The sequence below is a fragment of the Megalops cyprinoides genome, chromosome 2 (genome assembly GCF_013368585.1).
Source record: "Megalops cyprinoides isolate fMegCyp1 chromosome 2, fMegCyp1.pri, whole genome shotgun sequence".
Taxonomy (NCBI): domain Eukaryota; kingdom Metazoa; phylum Chordata; class Actinopteri; order Elopiformes; family Megalopidae; genus Megalops; species Megalops cyprinoides.
The window spans coordinates 40,563,835-40,582,132 of NC_050584.1; the positions used below are offsets into that span (position 1 = coordinate 40,563,835).

General features: G+C 43.0%; 1 protein-coding gene across 1 annotated transcript; it reads left to right on the forward strand.

Annotated features, from left to right (window-relative positions):
* The first annotated feature begins 4,095 nt into the window (after positions 1-4,095).
* map2k2a (mitogen-activated protein kinase kinase 2a) lies at positions 4,096-12,479 on the forward strand. The gene is made up of 11 exons (XM_036521728.1): positions 4,096-5,134; positions 5,882-6,092; positions 6,753-6,899; positions 7,469-7,546; positions 8,264-8,315; positions 9,255-9,379; positions 9,587-9,800; positions 10,070-10,134; positions 10,230-10,291; positions 10,557-10,602; positions 12,300-12,479. Exons 1-11 carry the CDS (start codon positions 5,046-5,048, stop codon positions 12,408-12,410), a joined length of 1,200 nt encoding a protein of 399 aa, XP_036377621.1. The 5' UTR covers positions 4,096-5,045; the 3' UTR covers positions 12,411-12,479.
* Positions 12,480-18,298: the final 5,819 nt, after the last annotated feature.

Sequence of the window (18,298 nt, forward strand, 5' to 3'; positions counted from 1 at the left end):
GTTCATTTAACATCATTTTGCTCTGGATTGCCGCAACTGTGAAAAGTACTGGTCCCCTGACAGTCTTATTGGTGGGTGTGCCAAAGTAGGTCAGTCCCTCCAAGAATAACGGTTAATATTGTAGTTTCAGTGGAAACTTGTGACAAAAAAAAATTGACCACACAATCCTAATCCTTGGAAGTCAAGATCTTTTTTTGTTTTGGTCATGAATGCAATAATCTGGAAGAGAAAATCATCTACTGTGGGGAGAGCAGCCACTGCAACTGTGTTTTTTGTTCATGGTGCCACTTTTGTATTTGAACAGGGAAGTGTGTAAATGCTGTTTATGCAGAGTCCTCTACAGCAATCATGAGGAAAGGAGAAGGAGGCAATTTGGTGGCCAAGTATCTCCCTGCATGCTGTCTCTGAGGTGAGGGCACTCAGATGACAAGCAGCGGAGGTCATTCTAATAGGGGTCTGAAACTGACATATACAAAGCCTCCCACTCTGAAGAACTTTTTCTTAAATATTGCATTCCACATTTTCAGTGTTTGTTGATGATATGCTTGTCTTGATCAAGTAAGTAATAAACATCTACAGGAGGTTTTGTTGGCTGCCTACATAATGTCAGTTGGCACCTGTTGGAAGATTTGTCTTTAGCTGTTACTGTCAAGTTGAAAAGCTAGACACTAAGCTTTGCAAACCTTCATTGTCCTTTGGGGAAAATTCTGCTACATAGGGTCACTTTCCATGGCGAGAAAAGCGCATTACATAGTTGTAACTCAACTCAACAGTTTTGTAGATAAGATTTTAATTTAACCTGCTTCTTTTGAATAAACTTGTTTGCAAATCTACAAAAAAAGTGAAATGAGTACATCGACCAAACAGTGAATAAAACGGAAAATGTTGCAGAATTGGGGTGCTGCCAACGTGGGGGTGTCTTGTCATTGGATGAAATCCTTTTTTGGGTGTCTTAAGGTGTTGCTTTTTGCCTTCCAGCCCCAGGTGTACAGGATGTGTGTGTTATCCTGAGGCGAGGCAAGAGGAGAGAGGGTAAATGCAGAATTGCAAATGCAAATTGATTTATGTCTTTTTTTAAATTTAATTGCAATTTTTGAGTTGAAACCAGTACTAAAATGACAGAAATGTGCCGTGACTGATGCTCTCAGTAGAGGATGGCAGAAGTGGCACTGCCCTTGAGCTGACATAGTTCATGTCAGTCAGATGAATGCAGACCAGTTTGATCGATTCAGGGTTTCCCAGCTGTCTTTCCCAGTTGCTACCGCAATGACACTGCTTCCTCCACCCACCTCGTCTTACTTGAAGATGCTCTGTATAGAGAGCGCCAATAAACGTGCACATAAGCATTTAATGCATTTCCTGGCTCACTCTGCTAAGTGAAACATAGACGGCATGACTGCGGCGAAATGGGAGCGTGGACATTTTCCTTGGTATTGCTGCGGTGACCTATCCCGTGCGACATTATTTGCTTGTCTCAGATACAGTGTAATTACAACAATTCATGTTTCCCTGAGCAGGTTTTTCCTTTTTTGTCTGTCTGCAGTTGCACAGTAGTTTAAACAGTAAGTCCAGCTGAATACTCTGAAAAGTTGCAGGAAGACCAAAACTCTGAAGGTTCAGCACTATCTGTTCACTTGCCTCCACGTAAACAGGTTGGTAGTTTGAAAAGCTATGATAGAATCCTCCATCTCAGTCATCTGACAAGTAAACCTGCTTACACCCCTGGGTGGTCAGACTGAATTGTGTGGTAATGATTCTAATATATTAGTGTTTTGTAGAGGGTATTATGTGTAAGAGGCAAAATCCAAGGGTTACTGAGGAAATACAGTCAGAGGAATTATCTTTGACATTACTTGCTTCTTAACATACATCAATGTTGAATTTTTCAAAACATCAGTGTCCTCTTTGAATTCGAGCACAGGTCTAGTACTATATGCTTATTTCAGTGGTGCAGACTTACCAGCATATCTCATTTTCAAGGAACCTCAGCCAAGTTTGTTTCCTTTTACGTTAGTTTGGTGCTCCATCAGAATATAGAAAACTCATTTCCGTTATGTTTGTTTTCTGATATAAGGGAACTGCCAATTAATTTGCTAGACATACTCACCAAGACAAAATATTCATACCTTTTGTCATTTAGGGTATTCTTTTAAAAAACCCAAACCCTCTGCTTCTGCCCATGACTATTACCATAGATGTATAGCTTGTGTGGTTAAGCAAAAATAATTTAAGTACCTCTTAAATATAATCCTGTCTTCTCTGAAGCCACGTATTTGATGTGTGAGACCAGGCAGTAGTGTAGCAGAGAAAAATATACCACTTATTTGACATAATTTATTGTTTTATCATTTAAGTGTAGAAGTACAGAACACCACTGTACAAGTAATTTAAAAAGCTTGCACTGTAAAGTGAAAGGAATGGGGTGCAGACTGTGTTCTTTAAAAGAATCCAGCTAGACTACATTGAAGCCTGGGGTGGGATCACAGAAGTTAGCGGGGTCAAAGTATGGGAGTCTTTGCAGTGGCACCCCTTCTTATTCTGAACCTGGGCAGTGGTTTGCAATCCCAGATGTGATTGTTTTGTGTGTTATGTATCATTTTATATGTTCATACTGAAAGCCAACAATATTAATAAATGATATTTTATTAAACCCTTCTTTGACTACAGTTACATGCAGGGAAGTCTGAGTCTGCTATTGGTGCTACTCAAGTACATGGTGATAAAAACTTATAGGCACAGGTGTGATTTGGGATGGCCACATGCTAATGCCTGTATTATGTACGAATTATGAATAAAACTAATTGAAAGATTAACATCTGTCTTGCTGCTTATTTTAAATGCAGTGGAGTTAGCTAAATTAATATGGTGAATAGTACATTTTGAGTTAGCAGGCAAATATTTATGTTCACCATTTGCTTAACAATCCACATCATGAGCAATACTCTGATCTATATTTTTATCTATTTTGTGGTCAGTATTGCTTATTACTAATGTTTGTAGTCATTAAATATTTATTTATCAGCTGAATTCTAACATTAGCATCTAAAAGTTGTTTGCAATCTTACCATAGTAACTTACCTTTTGCCACTGCATTAGTACTGAACGGTAGCTGGATGTCAAGAAAACTTAATTTCTGAGTATCGGCAACCGTTCATCAGTCAGATGAATTTTTTATGTAACTATTGTCCAAAAACATACTTTTGGAGCATTGTGGAATCTCATATGGTATGCAGAAGTGAATACTATGAGTTAGGACTTGAAAAAGAAGCTCTTGAAAAAGGCAGTATCCCTCACTGACCACTGCCTAACTGATTGAGTGAACAGCTCCCTCAGCACTGACCAACAGTACCTACTTTTACTACTACATGGTGCAGTGTTTCAGACTTGTGGTACCATGAGGTAAAACACTTTGCTAAGGTTTTACCTCATGGTATCACCTCTTCACCTTTTTCAAGATGGCACTGCAGAATACAATCATGATGTCTTGGCTCTGTCAGTGTGGCAGGGTCTAGGTTACCCCAATAATTGTTTTTGAGAGTTCTCACAACTAGGATGACCTGGCAAATTAACAGCTTGTCATAAATTTTCTGTCACTCAGGCATCATAAATGTTGCCTGTGAGAGGAAATATGAGACAATCATCCTGCAGGCATTGCTAATACCCAATAAGAAGTGAGAACAAATGCAAAGCTGATCACAATAAACACAGTGATGTGGCTGACACTCACAATGTACGGCCCCACCTATGGTGGTAGCAATACACCAACATTTTTTATAAACTGTATGCAAAATAATTTCTGATTGTTTTTAAAGTAGCTAATATTTATGCCTACATGAAATGCAGACGTGAGTAAAGCAGACAAATTTGTATTAGATTGTTGCACTTTTAGAATGCTGTTTTGACTGGTTTTGAGGGAACTTTCGGAAAGTGTCAAAACGCATAACTAGCTACGATTTCACCTGTTTGCTTTTCCTACCCCAGTTACACCGCATCTCGTTTGCGAGATTTTCCCCCTTTCCCCCTCTATAAGCATGAATCGATACACTGTGACTCATACGTCTTACCGCCAGGGGTCTCGCTTTGTGAGCGCCAACCATCGCGATATTTTTCCTGCCTATACGACTAACACATAGCTAGATCATCTCGCGAGATTGTAATGGTTCCTCCTGCACCACTTGCTGCCGTTTCCTGAATCGAAAGTCTCCAACGGACATCCAGCAGTTCATCCGAGGCGCACGTTTTTGTCCCATCCCGGAACATCCGCTGCCATACCCAGGTCTTCCTCTGTGTAGGCCGAACATCCTCGGACTTGAGTACTAGCTGTCATCCTCGGAAACTGCTCCCCCTTCCTCATTGCCAAGCGAAGATAGGCCCGGGCCGCTTCGAAGGAAAGCAAAGAGCGAGACAAGATTCTCTCGAGGGAGAGGAGGACACGATGCAAAATGCGGTGATGTGTTTTGCACAGAAAATATTATTTTTGCTCAAGTAGCTTCTGAGTTATTGTAACCAGCCAGGTAGCAAGCAAGAAGCTACAAATCTGAACACTTGGCTAGCTACCCTGCCAGGCAGCTAGCGAGCTATCTTACGCATTAGTACGAGATGGTGCTAGCTAGCCTCTAACAGCACTTGGACATGTACAGCTAGCTAGCTAGCACTCTGATACTGATCGCTAGCTGGCTAGCTAGCTAACTTCGCTAACTGTAACACTGCTTTGCTATAGTGGCAGCTCTCGACTTAGCTAACCTTGTATGAAAGTTCCAACGTGCACAAATTGGCAGCTAGGTAGCTAGCTAACTGTTTGCTAGCTTGCCAGCACATTGAGGTAAAAGGCTAGCTAGTTAGCTAGCTAAAATATAATATACCTAGCTGGCTTGCTAACAACCAGGTAGCTAGTTATTTAGCTCACATATTGTTGCGACTTGAGGCAAAAAATAAAGAATAGTGATTTTAGTTTACAAAATACATTTGTTAATTTGTGTATAAAATAGCTACTTTAACTGGTCAGCTAAGGCAGTAAAGACGTCCCTGAATCGCTAAAATCAGACATGGCCCCAAAGAAGAGACCAGTTCCACTAAACATAACACCCACCGGAGAGGGACAGTCGTCTTCAACCACCATCGACGCCGCCTCAGAGTGAGTGCCACTGTTTGCTGACTGATAAGGTGTCTAGGTAGTTGAGTACATTTTAATGATAAGTTTTTGTTTTATGCATGCAGAATCCAGGCATCATACATTCTAATGTCGAGCACCTAAAGGCAGCGTTGGACTTGTTTTAACAAACTGATAGCTAGATCCATTTTTATCCACTGTTTCCGAATATACATTCCTTACAGTTCCTTGATTTGGCAGTTGCTGTTTGAGTGTCGTCGTTTCTCAGGGTCTCTAATGCACAGTTTTGATTCTCCTCTCCAATCATTCAGAAGTGGCTCTGCTAGGAGTCTGCTAGACCTGTCTTAGGTCTTCTGTTTGGCATGCAGCTACACAGTGTAACAACGTAAAAGTGAACTGTAACAGGATATTTTCTCACGGCCACTGAACAGTCAATACAAGGATTTGAAATTGAGCTGTGTTATTTCGCACTTGAACATCCTCCTTGAGAAAATAAATACAAACTTATGACATGTCCTGCAAAGCTTGTATTGCTCACATTTTGTGACTCGTTCATGCTTATGGGTTTGCACTGGAAATTACTGCATTAAAATATCTTTCTGAAAGGACAGTGCCACGCCCTTCACCTTTTGACCCTCTACCGCAGACTCGAGTTCTCACACAAGTCGTGTATGTTTGTGTGTGAAAGTACCTTTATATGGAAACAATATATTTTTTTAATCAAATGAAACCCTTTCCTGTTTTTCTCTTCTCCCCCTTGCTGTTCCTCAGGGCCAACTTGGAGGCCCTACAGAAGAAACTAGGGGAGCTGGATCTGGACGAGCAGCAGAGGAAGCGATTGGAGGCTTTTCTCACCCAGAAAGCCAAGGTGGGCGAACTGAAGGACGATGACTTCCACCGCATCTGCGAACTTGGTGCCGGCAACGGTGGAGTGGTCAACAAGGTCCGCCACAAACCCTCTGGGTTGGTCATGGCCAGGAAAGTAAGTTAAACCTAGAAGCGAGGTGGCCTCAGCATATTTAAGGAAGACTTGCCCAACTAGCTGCTGAATCTCAAGCCCTTTACACATCTAGGAAGATTTCTTAAACCTAGAACAGATGGATTGGCCCTCTGGGTACCATTTAAATGTGTCTTGAGTACATGTTTCAAAGCTCCAGGTGTATTTCAAAGTAGGCTGTTAATACTTGTAGCTAGCTAGCTGCTTGGCAAAGTGCCAGCTATGCACCAAGGTTAAAATAATTTCAGCATGCTTGCTAACTTAGTTAGATTTTCTTCACCTAGTTAGAAATTTGAATGATGGATCACTAGGTAGTTAACTCGGAAGCTAGCCAGCTGACTAGCCACCTAATAAGGTAATTTGTCAGTTTTTGTGAATTTGTTTTTAGACCTAGCAAATATGTTGGCTTTACAATACCTTCAAGGTAGTATGAAAGGCTGAATGGGGTGGTACCCTTTGCGCTGAGTGGATTCACATTGTATGGTATGAGCTTTGGGAGGTTTGACCAGTGTGAAGGTGGACACTGATCTCCATAAAAGGAAAACGTTTTGCTCACTGTAATATATGAAGTGTGATAGAGGAAGTTGCTGTTGTGGTGAACACTGCCCATTCATTGTGTGCCCTCCCTCCCCTACTCTTCTACAGCTGATCCATCTGGAAATCAAGCCAGCCATTAGAAATCAGATCATCCGGGAGCTGCAGGTGCTGCATGAGTGTAACTCCCCCTACATAGTAGGCTTCTACGGGGCCTTCTACAGTGATGGAGAGATCAGCATCTGCATGGAGCACATGGTGAGGCCCTGAGGCTGACAGGCACTTCTGTTGTCTTTTCCTGACCTAACACCCTTAGTGTTCTGGTTGCCTATTGCTGCTGCTATTTACCAGTATATCACTCAAGTATGCTGAAAGACAGTGGACTGTGTGCATATATGTGGTACTGTTAAGTCAGGCAAGGTCTTGCTAACTTGTTTTCAGGTTGTCTTTTTATGATTGTGCCTATTCTGTAATGGAGGAGCATCTTTGCTGGGCAAAGCATGATGTTTTTTCTGCGATTTTCTGCATAACTCTTCTCCAGGTGTCTCTTGTAAAAGAGATTTTTGATCTCAATGGGACTTCCTGGTAAAATAAATAAGGATAAAACACTTGCTCCTCCTAGTATGTTAATGACTAAGGAAGTGATTTTAGCACAGTTAAAATGCATTGTACTGTTACTTTTGCTGCAAGAACTCGATGAGCCATTCTGTGAAGAGTAACGCTGTATATATTTCTGACATGCTGTAAGAAGCAGACAGGCCTAATGGCTTGTCCTTCCAGGTTGGGAAGGCGTGATGTAGACTGTGTGTCTATGCTGATCCCTGCAGGATGGAGGCTCATTGGATCAGGTGCTGAAGGAGGCCAGAAGAATCCCAGAGGAAATTCTGGGCAAAGTCAGCATAGCTGTGAGTCTCAATTTTACTTACTGGAATGCAATTTATTATATAGTGTCTACTTCTAAAGTGGTAAAATGTAACAAAAAAACATAATGATGTGATTGAGTAGTTTTTTTTTTTATTTTGTGTGTATTCAATACTTATGTTATAAAATATTTAAGTGCACTGCAATTAACTTAAATGTCAGAAATGCCCATGAATGTATTGCTATATAAATGGGAGTGAAATCAGATTGTGCGTATGAAATTCCTGTTCATAATACTTCATTTCCAAGTTCACTTCTTCAGGATGCTGTCATGCATAATGTGAAATGATGTACCTAAAATATCCACAAAAGGAGGACTTTGGATGTATTGCTGATGAGAAATGCACAGTCATAGTTATGATGGCTATGAGGATGATAATTATGCATTTAGTACGTTGTGGACAGTGACTTGTCTGAAATATTAATCTTTTACGGGCACATCTAGGGCAGTGTTATGAAATTTTTTACTCAGGCATGCATTTTGATTAAGATACCATACAGACCAAAAAAGCCACTTCCCTGGTTAAAGTAGAGACTTGAGAACCTCCAAAAAAGGTGAAATGGTGTAACTGAAAGTTCAGAGAAAGTATGGGTATTACTGCTGGATATTTGATTAGCTTGATTACTGTGGCACTTTAGGAGTTTTGTCTCCTGTCTGTCGGTAATGTGCACTTTTGCTCTCTTGCATTGATCTCTGACAGGTCCTCAGAGGGCTCGCCTATCTGCGGGAGAAGCACCAGATTATGCACAGAGGTAAACGCTACCACGCAGAAATTGAATCTGGGTATTTATGCATGCATGAACGTACATGTGAAGCAGTGTCTGCTGTGCACCCCAGCTCGAGAGAGTGAGACGGAGGCAGGAACCGGAGGCGATTACTCTCAAGGACTGCATGAGTGGCTGGGACTCTGTGGCCAGCGCTATCCTTGAGATTGTAGGGGGTAGCTGGGGAAAAAAAATACTGTTAACGCCTTGCAGGCAACACGCATGATGAAATTGTGTGTTTATTACCTTTGTTGTTTTTTTTGGTTTTGGCTGTGACGCAGCGCTCTGCCAAGCTCAGTAGTGCTGCTGTGCTGTGTGTTAGCGCAGAGGGGATGGTGTAGCATGGTTCCGGCTCCTGCAGTGTGGAGCTCGGGGGGTGGTAGAGTGAGGGGCCCCGGGTCCCCTCGGGGCTGAAGGGGTTAGTCTCAGGACTGTGGTGAGTGGCAGGGTGAGTGAGTGCAGAGCTGTCTGGGAGCCCAGGCAGTAATTACAGGCTCTCAGATGTGATTACATGGCAGCCGCACCCTGCAACCCCCTCCCTTCCCCTCCCTGTCTCTCCCTCTCACGCCACCTCTCTCATGCTCTCCCGCTGTCTCTCCGCGGAAGTGGGCGGGCAGGAGGGGGTCACCACAAAGGATGGGTTGCCGGTCTACCCCATTATTTGGTTTTATTTTCCCAGACTGTTTGTTTCCGGGGGGAAACTGAGGATCCGGCTGCTCGCGTCCCCTTAGGTTTTAACCCTGCTGCGGTCGGTGCTGCGCGGTGAATATGCTGCCGGCAAGCGTGCTTTCTGCTCCCAGGTGGCTGGCATGGTTTGGCAGGGTTGGGGTGGTCGGGCGGGGGCGAGCAGGAACTGTAGAGGGGCAGGTGGTGCCGCAGGGCTCCGCTAAGGATCTCACCTGGGCTCTCCTCTGCTCCGCCTTGCAGACGTCAAGCCGTCCAACATCCTGGTGAACTCGCGCGGGGAGATCAAGCTGTGTGACTTCGGCGTGAGCGGCCAGCTCATCGACTCCATGGCCAACTCCTTTGTGGGAACGCGTTCGTACATGTCGGTGAGTCAGCCCTCTCTCCCTCCGCCACGCTGCCAAGAGCTGAGGCCATGCCCGGGACCAGGCCGCGCGATACCAAGGTGGGCAGTGCCAACGCTGCCCCGCCCCCCCTGCCGTACCTGAGGGGGGGGGAGGGAGAGCACACAGCACAGTCCTGCCTTTGCTCTTGGCCACGGCACCTGCGTGTGACACGTGTCTTTGCCCCGACAGCCGGAGAGACTGCAGGGCACACACTACTCGGTGCAGTCGGATGTGTGGAGCATGGGCCTGTCCCTGGTGGAGCTGGCTATCGGGCGCTATCCCATCCCCCCTCCTGACGCCAAGGAGCTGGAGGCCATCTTTGGCCGGCCTGTGCTGGACGGAGCAGAGGGAGAGACGCACAGCACCTCCCCCCGCCCCAGACCCCCAGGACGGCCAGTCAGCGGTGAGAGCAGTTTTGAACCCCGACTGAAGTTTGTGGCTCTTTGCAAGAAAGTGTTTTTACAATAGTAGCAATATTACTGATGTTTGTGACATTTGTGAATTTTTTTCATTGAAACAAAATTTCAGCCATTCATGCTAATCAGTGAGCTTTATTAGGAGAAGTCTCAGTTAGTCATTTGTGTGTGTGTGTGTGTGTGAGAGAGAGAGAAAGAGAGAGAGAGCAGCTTGCACTTAAGTTGTCCTGTCCTGACACGGCTGTTTGTCCCTCAGGGCATGGAATGGACAGTCGCCCGGCCATGGCTATATTCGAGCTGCTGGACTACATTGTTAATGAGGTCAGAGGAGTGGCCTTTTCTCTTTTCGCATTTTTCTTCACACCCTCTGTGTGCATCGGGCTGTTCATGATCCGTGTTCATGTGTTTACCCACAGCCTCCGCCTAAACTGCCACTTGGTGTCTTCACCTCTGATTTCCAGGAGTTTGTGACAAAATGGTGAGTCCCCACGCTTCCACTGTCTTCACTACTCCTAATACAACATGTGGAAATACCGTATTTTTAGACAAAGGTGATTGTGGCCAGAGTGTCAGGGCAGCATTTCTGAAGGCTTTTTATATCAAAAAATCATCATATGGCCTCCTTTTTATTACTAGTCAATATTTAGACTAGGTTGACAATTCCATTTTATGGGTCTAGAGATGTCAGTGTATGATGATCTGAGATTTTACTAATGTTTGTTTTTTTGTTTTTGTGTTCTTAGCCTCATCAAGAACCCAGCAGAGAGAGCAGATTTAAAGATGCTAATGGTGAGGACTTTTCTGCTGTGACTGTTGTCACGATATCAGCTACTTACTTTATGTAGAGGTTCAGAATATCATAGCTGCATACTTGTAGCTAGTGTTGATCATTGTGACTGAAAAATCCGTCACTTGCACAGTTTGTCCCCTGTGAATAATGTAACATTTTTTTCTGCGGCAACCTTTTAAGAATCTTGAGAATTCTGCTGCTGATAACAAGAAATTCTTCAATCGTAAAAAAGGGAGAGAGTACTCTGAATATGTACTGAAATATGAAATGGAACCACGGTGATGCAGCTGAACGATGCATATGTGATGTAGCGAAGAGGGATTAGGCTGCACATTTTGAGCCTGTTCGAACAGAAACCGTTATTTAACTGTCACCAATTAGTTTTGACTTTCCACTCTTCACAAATTTGAAAACCTGAGAGAATTGGTTTGTGAAATGTCACCCAGGAGATTCATGAAACTGTGTGCCAGATGTGTGGAATATACACAGTTTGGGAACAGGTTAGCCAAAATATCTTGGAATGTTTTTCTTCTTCTCCACTGGGCATTGTTAGTACCCACTGTTTGATAGGTGGCTGAATGTCAGATAATGTGGAATAAATAGGGGGCATCATTGACTTTCAGGCAGCAGAAGTCAGCCCCAGCTTTTCCCTCCACATTCAAGTGGACCGATCAGACCATTGATAAAAAACAGACATCAACAGTGATGGCCAATGTTGGATATGTATTTAGAGCGTCTTATCTTCCTTTTCCCTGGGCTGTAATGTCTAGAATGGTATGTTCGCTGTAGACCCGGCCAGCATGTTCACAGTGGTATCACCTGATTTTTCAAGGGGGCATATTTGCTTCGCATACGTTTGGACTCATACTAGGCAAGTCTTTACACGGTGGCAGTGAGCAGCTGTGGTCTTTTGGAGTGAAGTGCTCAGCGATGTTTGCCTTGCTGTACATTTCCAGTGTGCATTTTGGAGAATATATTTTCTCTTATGGGCCGTAAGTACCTTATAGGAATTCACAACGATATCTCCCGTCCTCAAACAGAAATTTGGGGTACTTCCGTGCTCCGTTAGCAGTAGCAGGTTTATTGCGTAAATGGCCTAATATAAACAATTTTGTCCTTTTTGAACACAAGACTGTACTCCTTTGAGGTTTGAATGGTGAGGAATCAGTGGAAAAAAAATGGTGCACCCAGAAGCTGACAGCTCCATCATTTAGTCTTGTCTTAACGTTTTTTACTTTGCTCTCCTGAGTTTCTATGAACTTTCTAGTTCAAGACATTTTGCTGACAGTGAGAAAAACCTGCAGAGCACAATGTGTTTGGTGAAATTAGGCCATGGTCCATGATAGTTATTCATGAGGCATTGAGCCGTCAGTCATTGTCGTGGTCCTATTTAATGGATGTGCAGCCTCTTGATGTGTAACATGTGTTGCGTTGCCCTTCTAAGATGGTAAGTTCACCTGACAGCCATGAATGAAGTGTATTTTCCATGATAATCCTGCCTGTCCTCCTATGGAAAAGCCATGGGAAAGAGCTCTCCTCTGCCAGGGATTCTTTTTCACTGACACGTCACCAGGAGCCGCTCCTGCAGCTGCGTTTTGATTAAAGCAGTATGGGTGAAGTGCAGCGGTTGGTGGTGTCCTGCGCTGAAAACGTGTTGCGTGCTGAAAGGTTTTCTGTCTGTCATTTCTGTGCTCAGAACCACACGTTTATCAAGCGCTCGGAGGTGGAGGAGGTGGACTTCGCAGGCTGGCTGTGCAAAACCATGGGTCTCAACCAGCCCAGCACTCCCACCCGCAGTGCCGTCTGAGCTCCTGCCTGCCTGCCTGCCTGCCTGCCTGCCTGCCTGTCTGTTTACGCCACCAGGATGTCTCTCACTCACGCACACACTCTCACTCGCGCACACCCACACTCACACTCGCACGCACACATGCACACAGGCACGCTCTAATATCTCACCCCACATGTGCTCATTTGATATAAACGGTTCCACCTTTCTCCAGAGCTACAAACATCCACAGGGCCCCTCTCCTGTCCTTTAGTCTTTTCGGATTTCATATTCGCAAGGTGTTGAGACAGTGTTCCATAAAACACAGCATTGCCGTCAGTATTAGAACATACTGCGTTTCCACCACATGCTTTCTCTCTCAAATCCTTCTCGAGATGTCAATATACATGTTTATAAATTTATGTGTCCTCTCCCTACAGACCGTTATTTTTCACAAAGTGGATGCATTTCCATAATCCTGTGTCAATGTTACATTTCAGATTCCTCTCAGAAAACACAGAAAGCTGTTAACCCGTTTCCTGTGTTGAAGTGTTAAAACCGTCAAAATGGTGAATAAAGAAGCCTGTCTCCTGGTTAGCTTTTTCCAGCATGCAAAATTTACTGTGTCCATTGTCCTGGCCTCTCTTTATGCCATCCTTTTCCCGACAGAGTAGAGCTCAATGAGAGGTGTTGGGACTCCGGAAAATGAATGAGTTAAGGTCTGATGCTTTCATAAGTTGTAAATGTATGTTGAGGACAGTTTACCCCAGCATATTTCAATGTTTTGAATTAAGTTTAATGTTTTAAGATCATGGTACATGAAATGGTTTGAATCTTGAATCAGGGTGTAATGTCGTATGAAATCAGTGTGGATATATTTAGGGTGATTTGGGGTTTTGAGAGGTAGAAAAGAATAACTGCACTTCACATGAGGCCTGTAGACTTTTCACTGCCATACTGTCCCAGGAAAGAGGAATCGACACAAATGTGGGTTGAGTAGTTTTGTCTTAGTGCCGTTTGTTCACAGGGGACATTGTTTAAGGAACATCTCCATTTGTAAATTATTTTCTACATCCGAGATGAAACAACATAGGGTTGTCGAAAATGAAAGTACCTGCCAATGAGATATTTACACTTAACTCTACAAATGATGTTGGAATTACTCAAAGCATTTAATGAGAATATCATTCATGTTGTGTTGCAGGTGATTTAGCATATTGCCTCGTTGCACTGGGCCTGCATGAAACCATGAACCACCCACAAAAGGCAAAACTGTGTGGGTGCAGAGTATTTTTACTGGGATATTTAAGGCAGTGTCATAATCATGCCTCATGTCATCTGGGTTTTCAACCATCGAGAAAGAGAATCCAGCAGAATGCTCTAGTGCATATTAGATTTGTATGGGGAATGCTGGTAGCGGGTAGAATGCAGGGGAGGCTACCTTAGATTCCTGAGGTCAGGGCACCAGTATGCTCAGTATTCTCTCCACAAAGCCTGTAAATACTAACCCTTAGCAAACAAATCACCCTTTCACTTTCAGCTCCTCCTCACCTTGTCCCTTCAGGTATTACCCTTAGCTGGCACGCATGTTTTACAAGTACAGTGACAAGGAGCTACAGTTTAAAGCCAGCGATTATAATACTGCAGCATACAACTACTGCTAGGAGTAAAACTATGTTTCTGGGACTGATATGCCTCTTTTTGCATAATTATCTTATTTTAGTATTCTGTAAGTTTCTATCCTGCAAAACTGTTAGAAATGACCTCTAATGGGTTGATGAATGTTTCTGCAACATATATACTTTCAATGTTTTGTATATGTAAGAATTGTTGGGTAAAAGTGTCATAGATGTATTTGGGGGTGGGGGTGACTCTGGTTGCTGCTGTTTGGGGAAACCCCCACATGGAAACCATTTGCCATCACTTTTAGCACAACAGCTGTACATTTTGCAACTGGATGCATTTGTCCCTGAGCCGATAAAAATACAAGCTGAATATAGAAACGATCCACAGGCCGTACGGACCTGCACACTGGGCAGCATGACTCGCTTGTGAAAAGGAGAGCGCAATATTTTTTTTCTGGAGCATATAAACACTCATCCAAGTTCTTCACATGCTGGATTTTTTTCCATTTAAATGCTTTTCTCTTGTTTTCTAAATGTATTATCTTAGTTTTGCCCAATTTCTTATTGTGAATCATATGCCACAAAGCGGTTCAATGGCCACATCTGCCATCAGTAATTTCAATAGGCTGTGATTGGTTCTTTTTTTTTTTTGTTTTTAGTTTAGAAAAGAAAGAAATGTTTTGGCATATTGTTGATGTTTTTGTTAGTATGAAAGCATCACCACTAGGCCACATTGCAAATACTCATGTATGCATATGTGTAAAATGAATATGCATATGTCTATAGATATGTTATTTTGTCCTCTCTTGGCTGGTAAACCATGTGGATTGAATGTATTATTTAAGTGTTAAAATAAAATATATAAATGAATATTGCATTGGTGTCACGTTTGGCACATTTGGTGTGCGTGGCCTGGTGGGGTAAGAGCTGAAAGATCCTTACTGTCCAAACTTGCTGCTGTGGAGGGCTGGAATGAGGACACTTTTTGGTGAGATAAAGAAAAAGAAATCTATATTTATAAAATTTGGGTTGAAAGTGCATTTCAATGTTGGTTTGACAATGAGGGGGTAGTCTTCTTTGCCTCTGTCCTGTGCATTGCTCAAAAATGGTTTAAGTTCTAGATGGTTTATACTAATGCAAAAATTATGTCTTTTTTAAGTCAGTGTTGTCAATAAATGGCACATAACATGACAAAAATCGTGCAATAGTTGTGCTTGAGTTTATTTGGGGGCGTGGGGGGGGGGGGCATTATTGACACTTGTTAATGTTTCCTCATATTAACAAGTGGCATTTCTACCTGTGATGGTCTGACCAAGTACTGCTGTTCATTTCTGACCATTAAATAAAACACAACTGGCTTTTTCTATTCTCATTTATACTTGCAACTGGATTGTCAGATCAGGATTTATTTTTTCAGCCTACAAGCATCTAGAGATTGAGGATTAAATATTTCAAAGCTTTGGTGTGTTTGACAAATAGAAAAAGGGAGTTTACCCAGTACATTAATTGTATCAAAGTGAGACACCGGACTTCAGTACAGACTTTCTGGATTGATGTCATACATATTACTTCCTGAATCGAAGCTGAAATGTTTCAGTGGTCTTGGAAAAGAACAAAAGCCAACCATCAGCGCAAGAAACTTCTTGTTCGCATTCTGAATATATGTAACCAACAACTTTCATCAGCAAATTGACTCCCTCAGGTTTTTCACGGTAAGTTTATTTCAAATGCTGTTGGAAGCATCTGTAGGTGAAGAGGGTAGGGAGAAGAAATGTATTTTCTTTTACTGACTGATTGATTGTTGGTAGAGAGAAGTTAAATTTTACTATAGCATACGTTATGTTGTGTTGTATCTTTGCTGTTTCCTTCTTTAATACTGAAACTGCCCTCTGTGGCTGGTGCTTGGAACAACATGCCTATAGTACTCTGTTTTGCTCTGGGTGTCAATGAGTGACTTGTAGACAGCGGACGATACAGACACACAGGCTGCTTCATGGCACCAGACACAACAGGTAGGGTATTCATATTGAATCCTATTATATACATGTAAAATGGACTGAGCAACCTGTAATGTTAAGTCTTGTTTGTACAAAACTTTGTAGTATCTTGACAGCTAAGGTTGAGAAGATACCTAACTTTTATACAATCATTAGGTGTGTTGAGTTTTGGACTGAGGATGCAGTGATGCAGTGTGGAAAATGTCAGGGGTTTGGGTCAAAAAATAGGAGCACATGTACTTATTCAACACAGAGCTGATATTTTTGTAAACTGATTTGTCAATCGGGATTTATCTGGAATGTCAGTATCAATCCAGAAAAGACAAGTTTTCTATTGCAACGCACTGATCATATGAATAATCATGATACATTTAATTCATACAGCACTTTTCAAGAACTCAAAGGTGCAATGCAAGGTGGAAAGAAAAGATAACAACCACACACCCAATCAAACTGCACAGGTGTGATCTGATAAAAATGAACAAAACTGTAAATCTCATTTAGTATGCTGAGCTTTTGATCAGTATACCATCAGAGCATCTTATAGTCAATTTATTAAATGTGTCCAGGGTGTGTGAAAGTGCTATTCATTTCTGCTGTACAACATAGTTAAAGGTAAAGGGATAGAAACACACACCGCATTGAAATACAGATTAACACCAAGAACGGTAAAAACAATGAAAAATACATTAGTAAAATAGCTAGTTAATAGTTGAAGAATGTAGAAAAAGAAGATTAAACATATTCTACAGGTTTGTATTTTGGGCAAAGTAATCAAACAAAGTAATCCTGCCTCACAATTATTCTACCAATTTGTTTATCCTCTTGCATTCACCCCCATGTCTAAAATCAGGGTAAATTTGCTTTTCTCTCTAATACTCCTCAGCCTGATTCAGCCATTGGGAAAAAAATGATGGAAGTAAATCGAAAGCAAAGCTTTGAGAGTGTCCCAGCAATGACATGAGAAGAAAGAAGAGTTTGGGGTGGCATGGTGGCTGTGGGGGGTGGGGGGGCCTGTCAGCATGGAGCCCAGCTGGCGTGGGTCTCTGCCCGGGAGACCTCTGTGAGGCAGCGCATGGAGAAAAGGGAAGGGAGAGGGAGAGATGCGGGGGGGATGCTGGCAGCCCCTGACTACCCTGGAATGCGCCAGGGCTTGCTTTTGGGGTGGGACAGTATGACCTCAGGCTGTAGGATGGGCGGGTGCAACTCGGTACTCACGGAGAGAGAGAGAGAGAGGAGGAAGAAAAAAACTGAGTTACAACCATAAATAGACCATGCTCTTGGTGTAGCCGTACTTTCTCAGTTTTTCCAAATTCATCATGTACCAGTACAAATCAATTTAAAGAAAAATAAAAAGTGAAGGGGATAGGAATACACAACATATGTTTCCCGTTAAACCATTTTATTAATCTCGTTTACATGAATAAAACCTGATAACACTGGCGTTTTGATTAAGAGATAATATCTTTTTTTTTTTTTTTTACTCTCCCCAGAGGATGAAAGGTGAGAAAAACGAGGGGAATGCTGTTTCTTTAAGAGAGAGGGAGAGAGAGAGAGAAAGGGAGGGACCTCTTTGCCCTCCAGAAACCAGGAAGGGAGTTGAGTTGATCTGCTGCTGCTCGGTTAGCGCATACGAGGCTCTGAGCAGCAGACACTTACAGAGAGCGAGGGAGAGAGAGAGAGAGCGCTCCAGAGAGGAGGAGAGGAGGGCTGAGCTAACCCATAAGCACCACCACGGCGATCACAGGTGAGCTGAAGTCGTCCCCACTACCCCCCACTGTCTGCCCAGGGCCTGCCGACAGGAGGGACCAGGCAGTGGAGGAGAGGAGAAGGGGATGAGGGAGGGGGAGAGAGAGAGAGAGAGAGAGAGGGAGAGAGAGAGAGAGAGAGAGAGAGAGAGATGGTGGGTGGGAGGGTGTAAAGCAGGCAGGAGTTTAGGATCTTTTTTAATGCTGTAAAGGAAGTTCCCTTTTCTCTTTCTACCCCTTTGACTTTGCTTGTGCTTTTACTTTATTTTGATGTGTTTGCTCTGGACTTTATTTTATTTGTTTGAAGCTTTAACTTTTTTCTGCAGGTGTGAGTGCTTGGGGGAGGGGGAGGGAGCTGGGGGCAGTTGAGGGGAATCCGAACGAAAGAAAGGAAGCACCAAAAAATTGAATAGGACAAGGTACGGCGACAAGCAATGGGACTACTGTTTGGAACGCTGCAGTTTCTGGAGGACATGGCCTTAAAGTGAAAAGTGAGTTATCTGCGTTTAGTACATTCAAAATTATTTGGTGGATTTTTGATGCAGCCTGGCATTTTGTCT

Coding starts and splice junctions, on each gene's coding strand:
- map2k2a (XM_036521728.1), top strand. CDS start 5,046: ATGGCCCCAAAGAAGAGACCAGTTCCACTAAACATAACACCCACCGGA. Junction 6,093..6,752: donor GGTTGGTCATGGCCAGGAAA/GTAAGTTAAACC, acceptor ACTCTTCTACAG/CTGATCCATCTGGAAATCAA. Junction 10,603..12,299: donor CAGATTTAAAGATGCTAATG/GTGAGGACTTTT, acceptor TTCTGTGCTCAG/AACCACACGTTTATCAAGCG.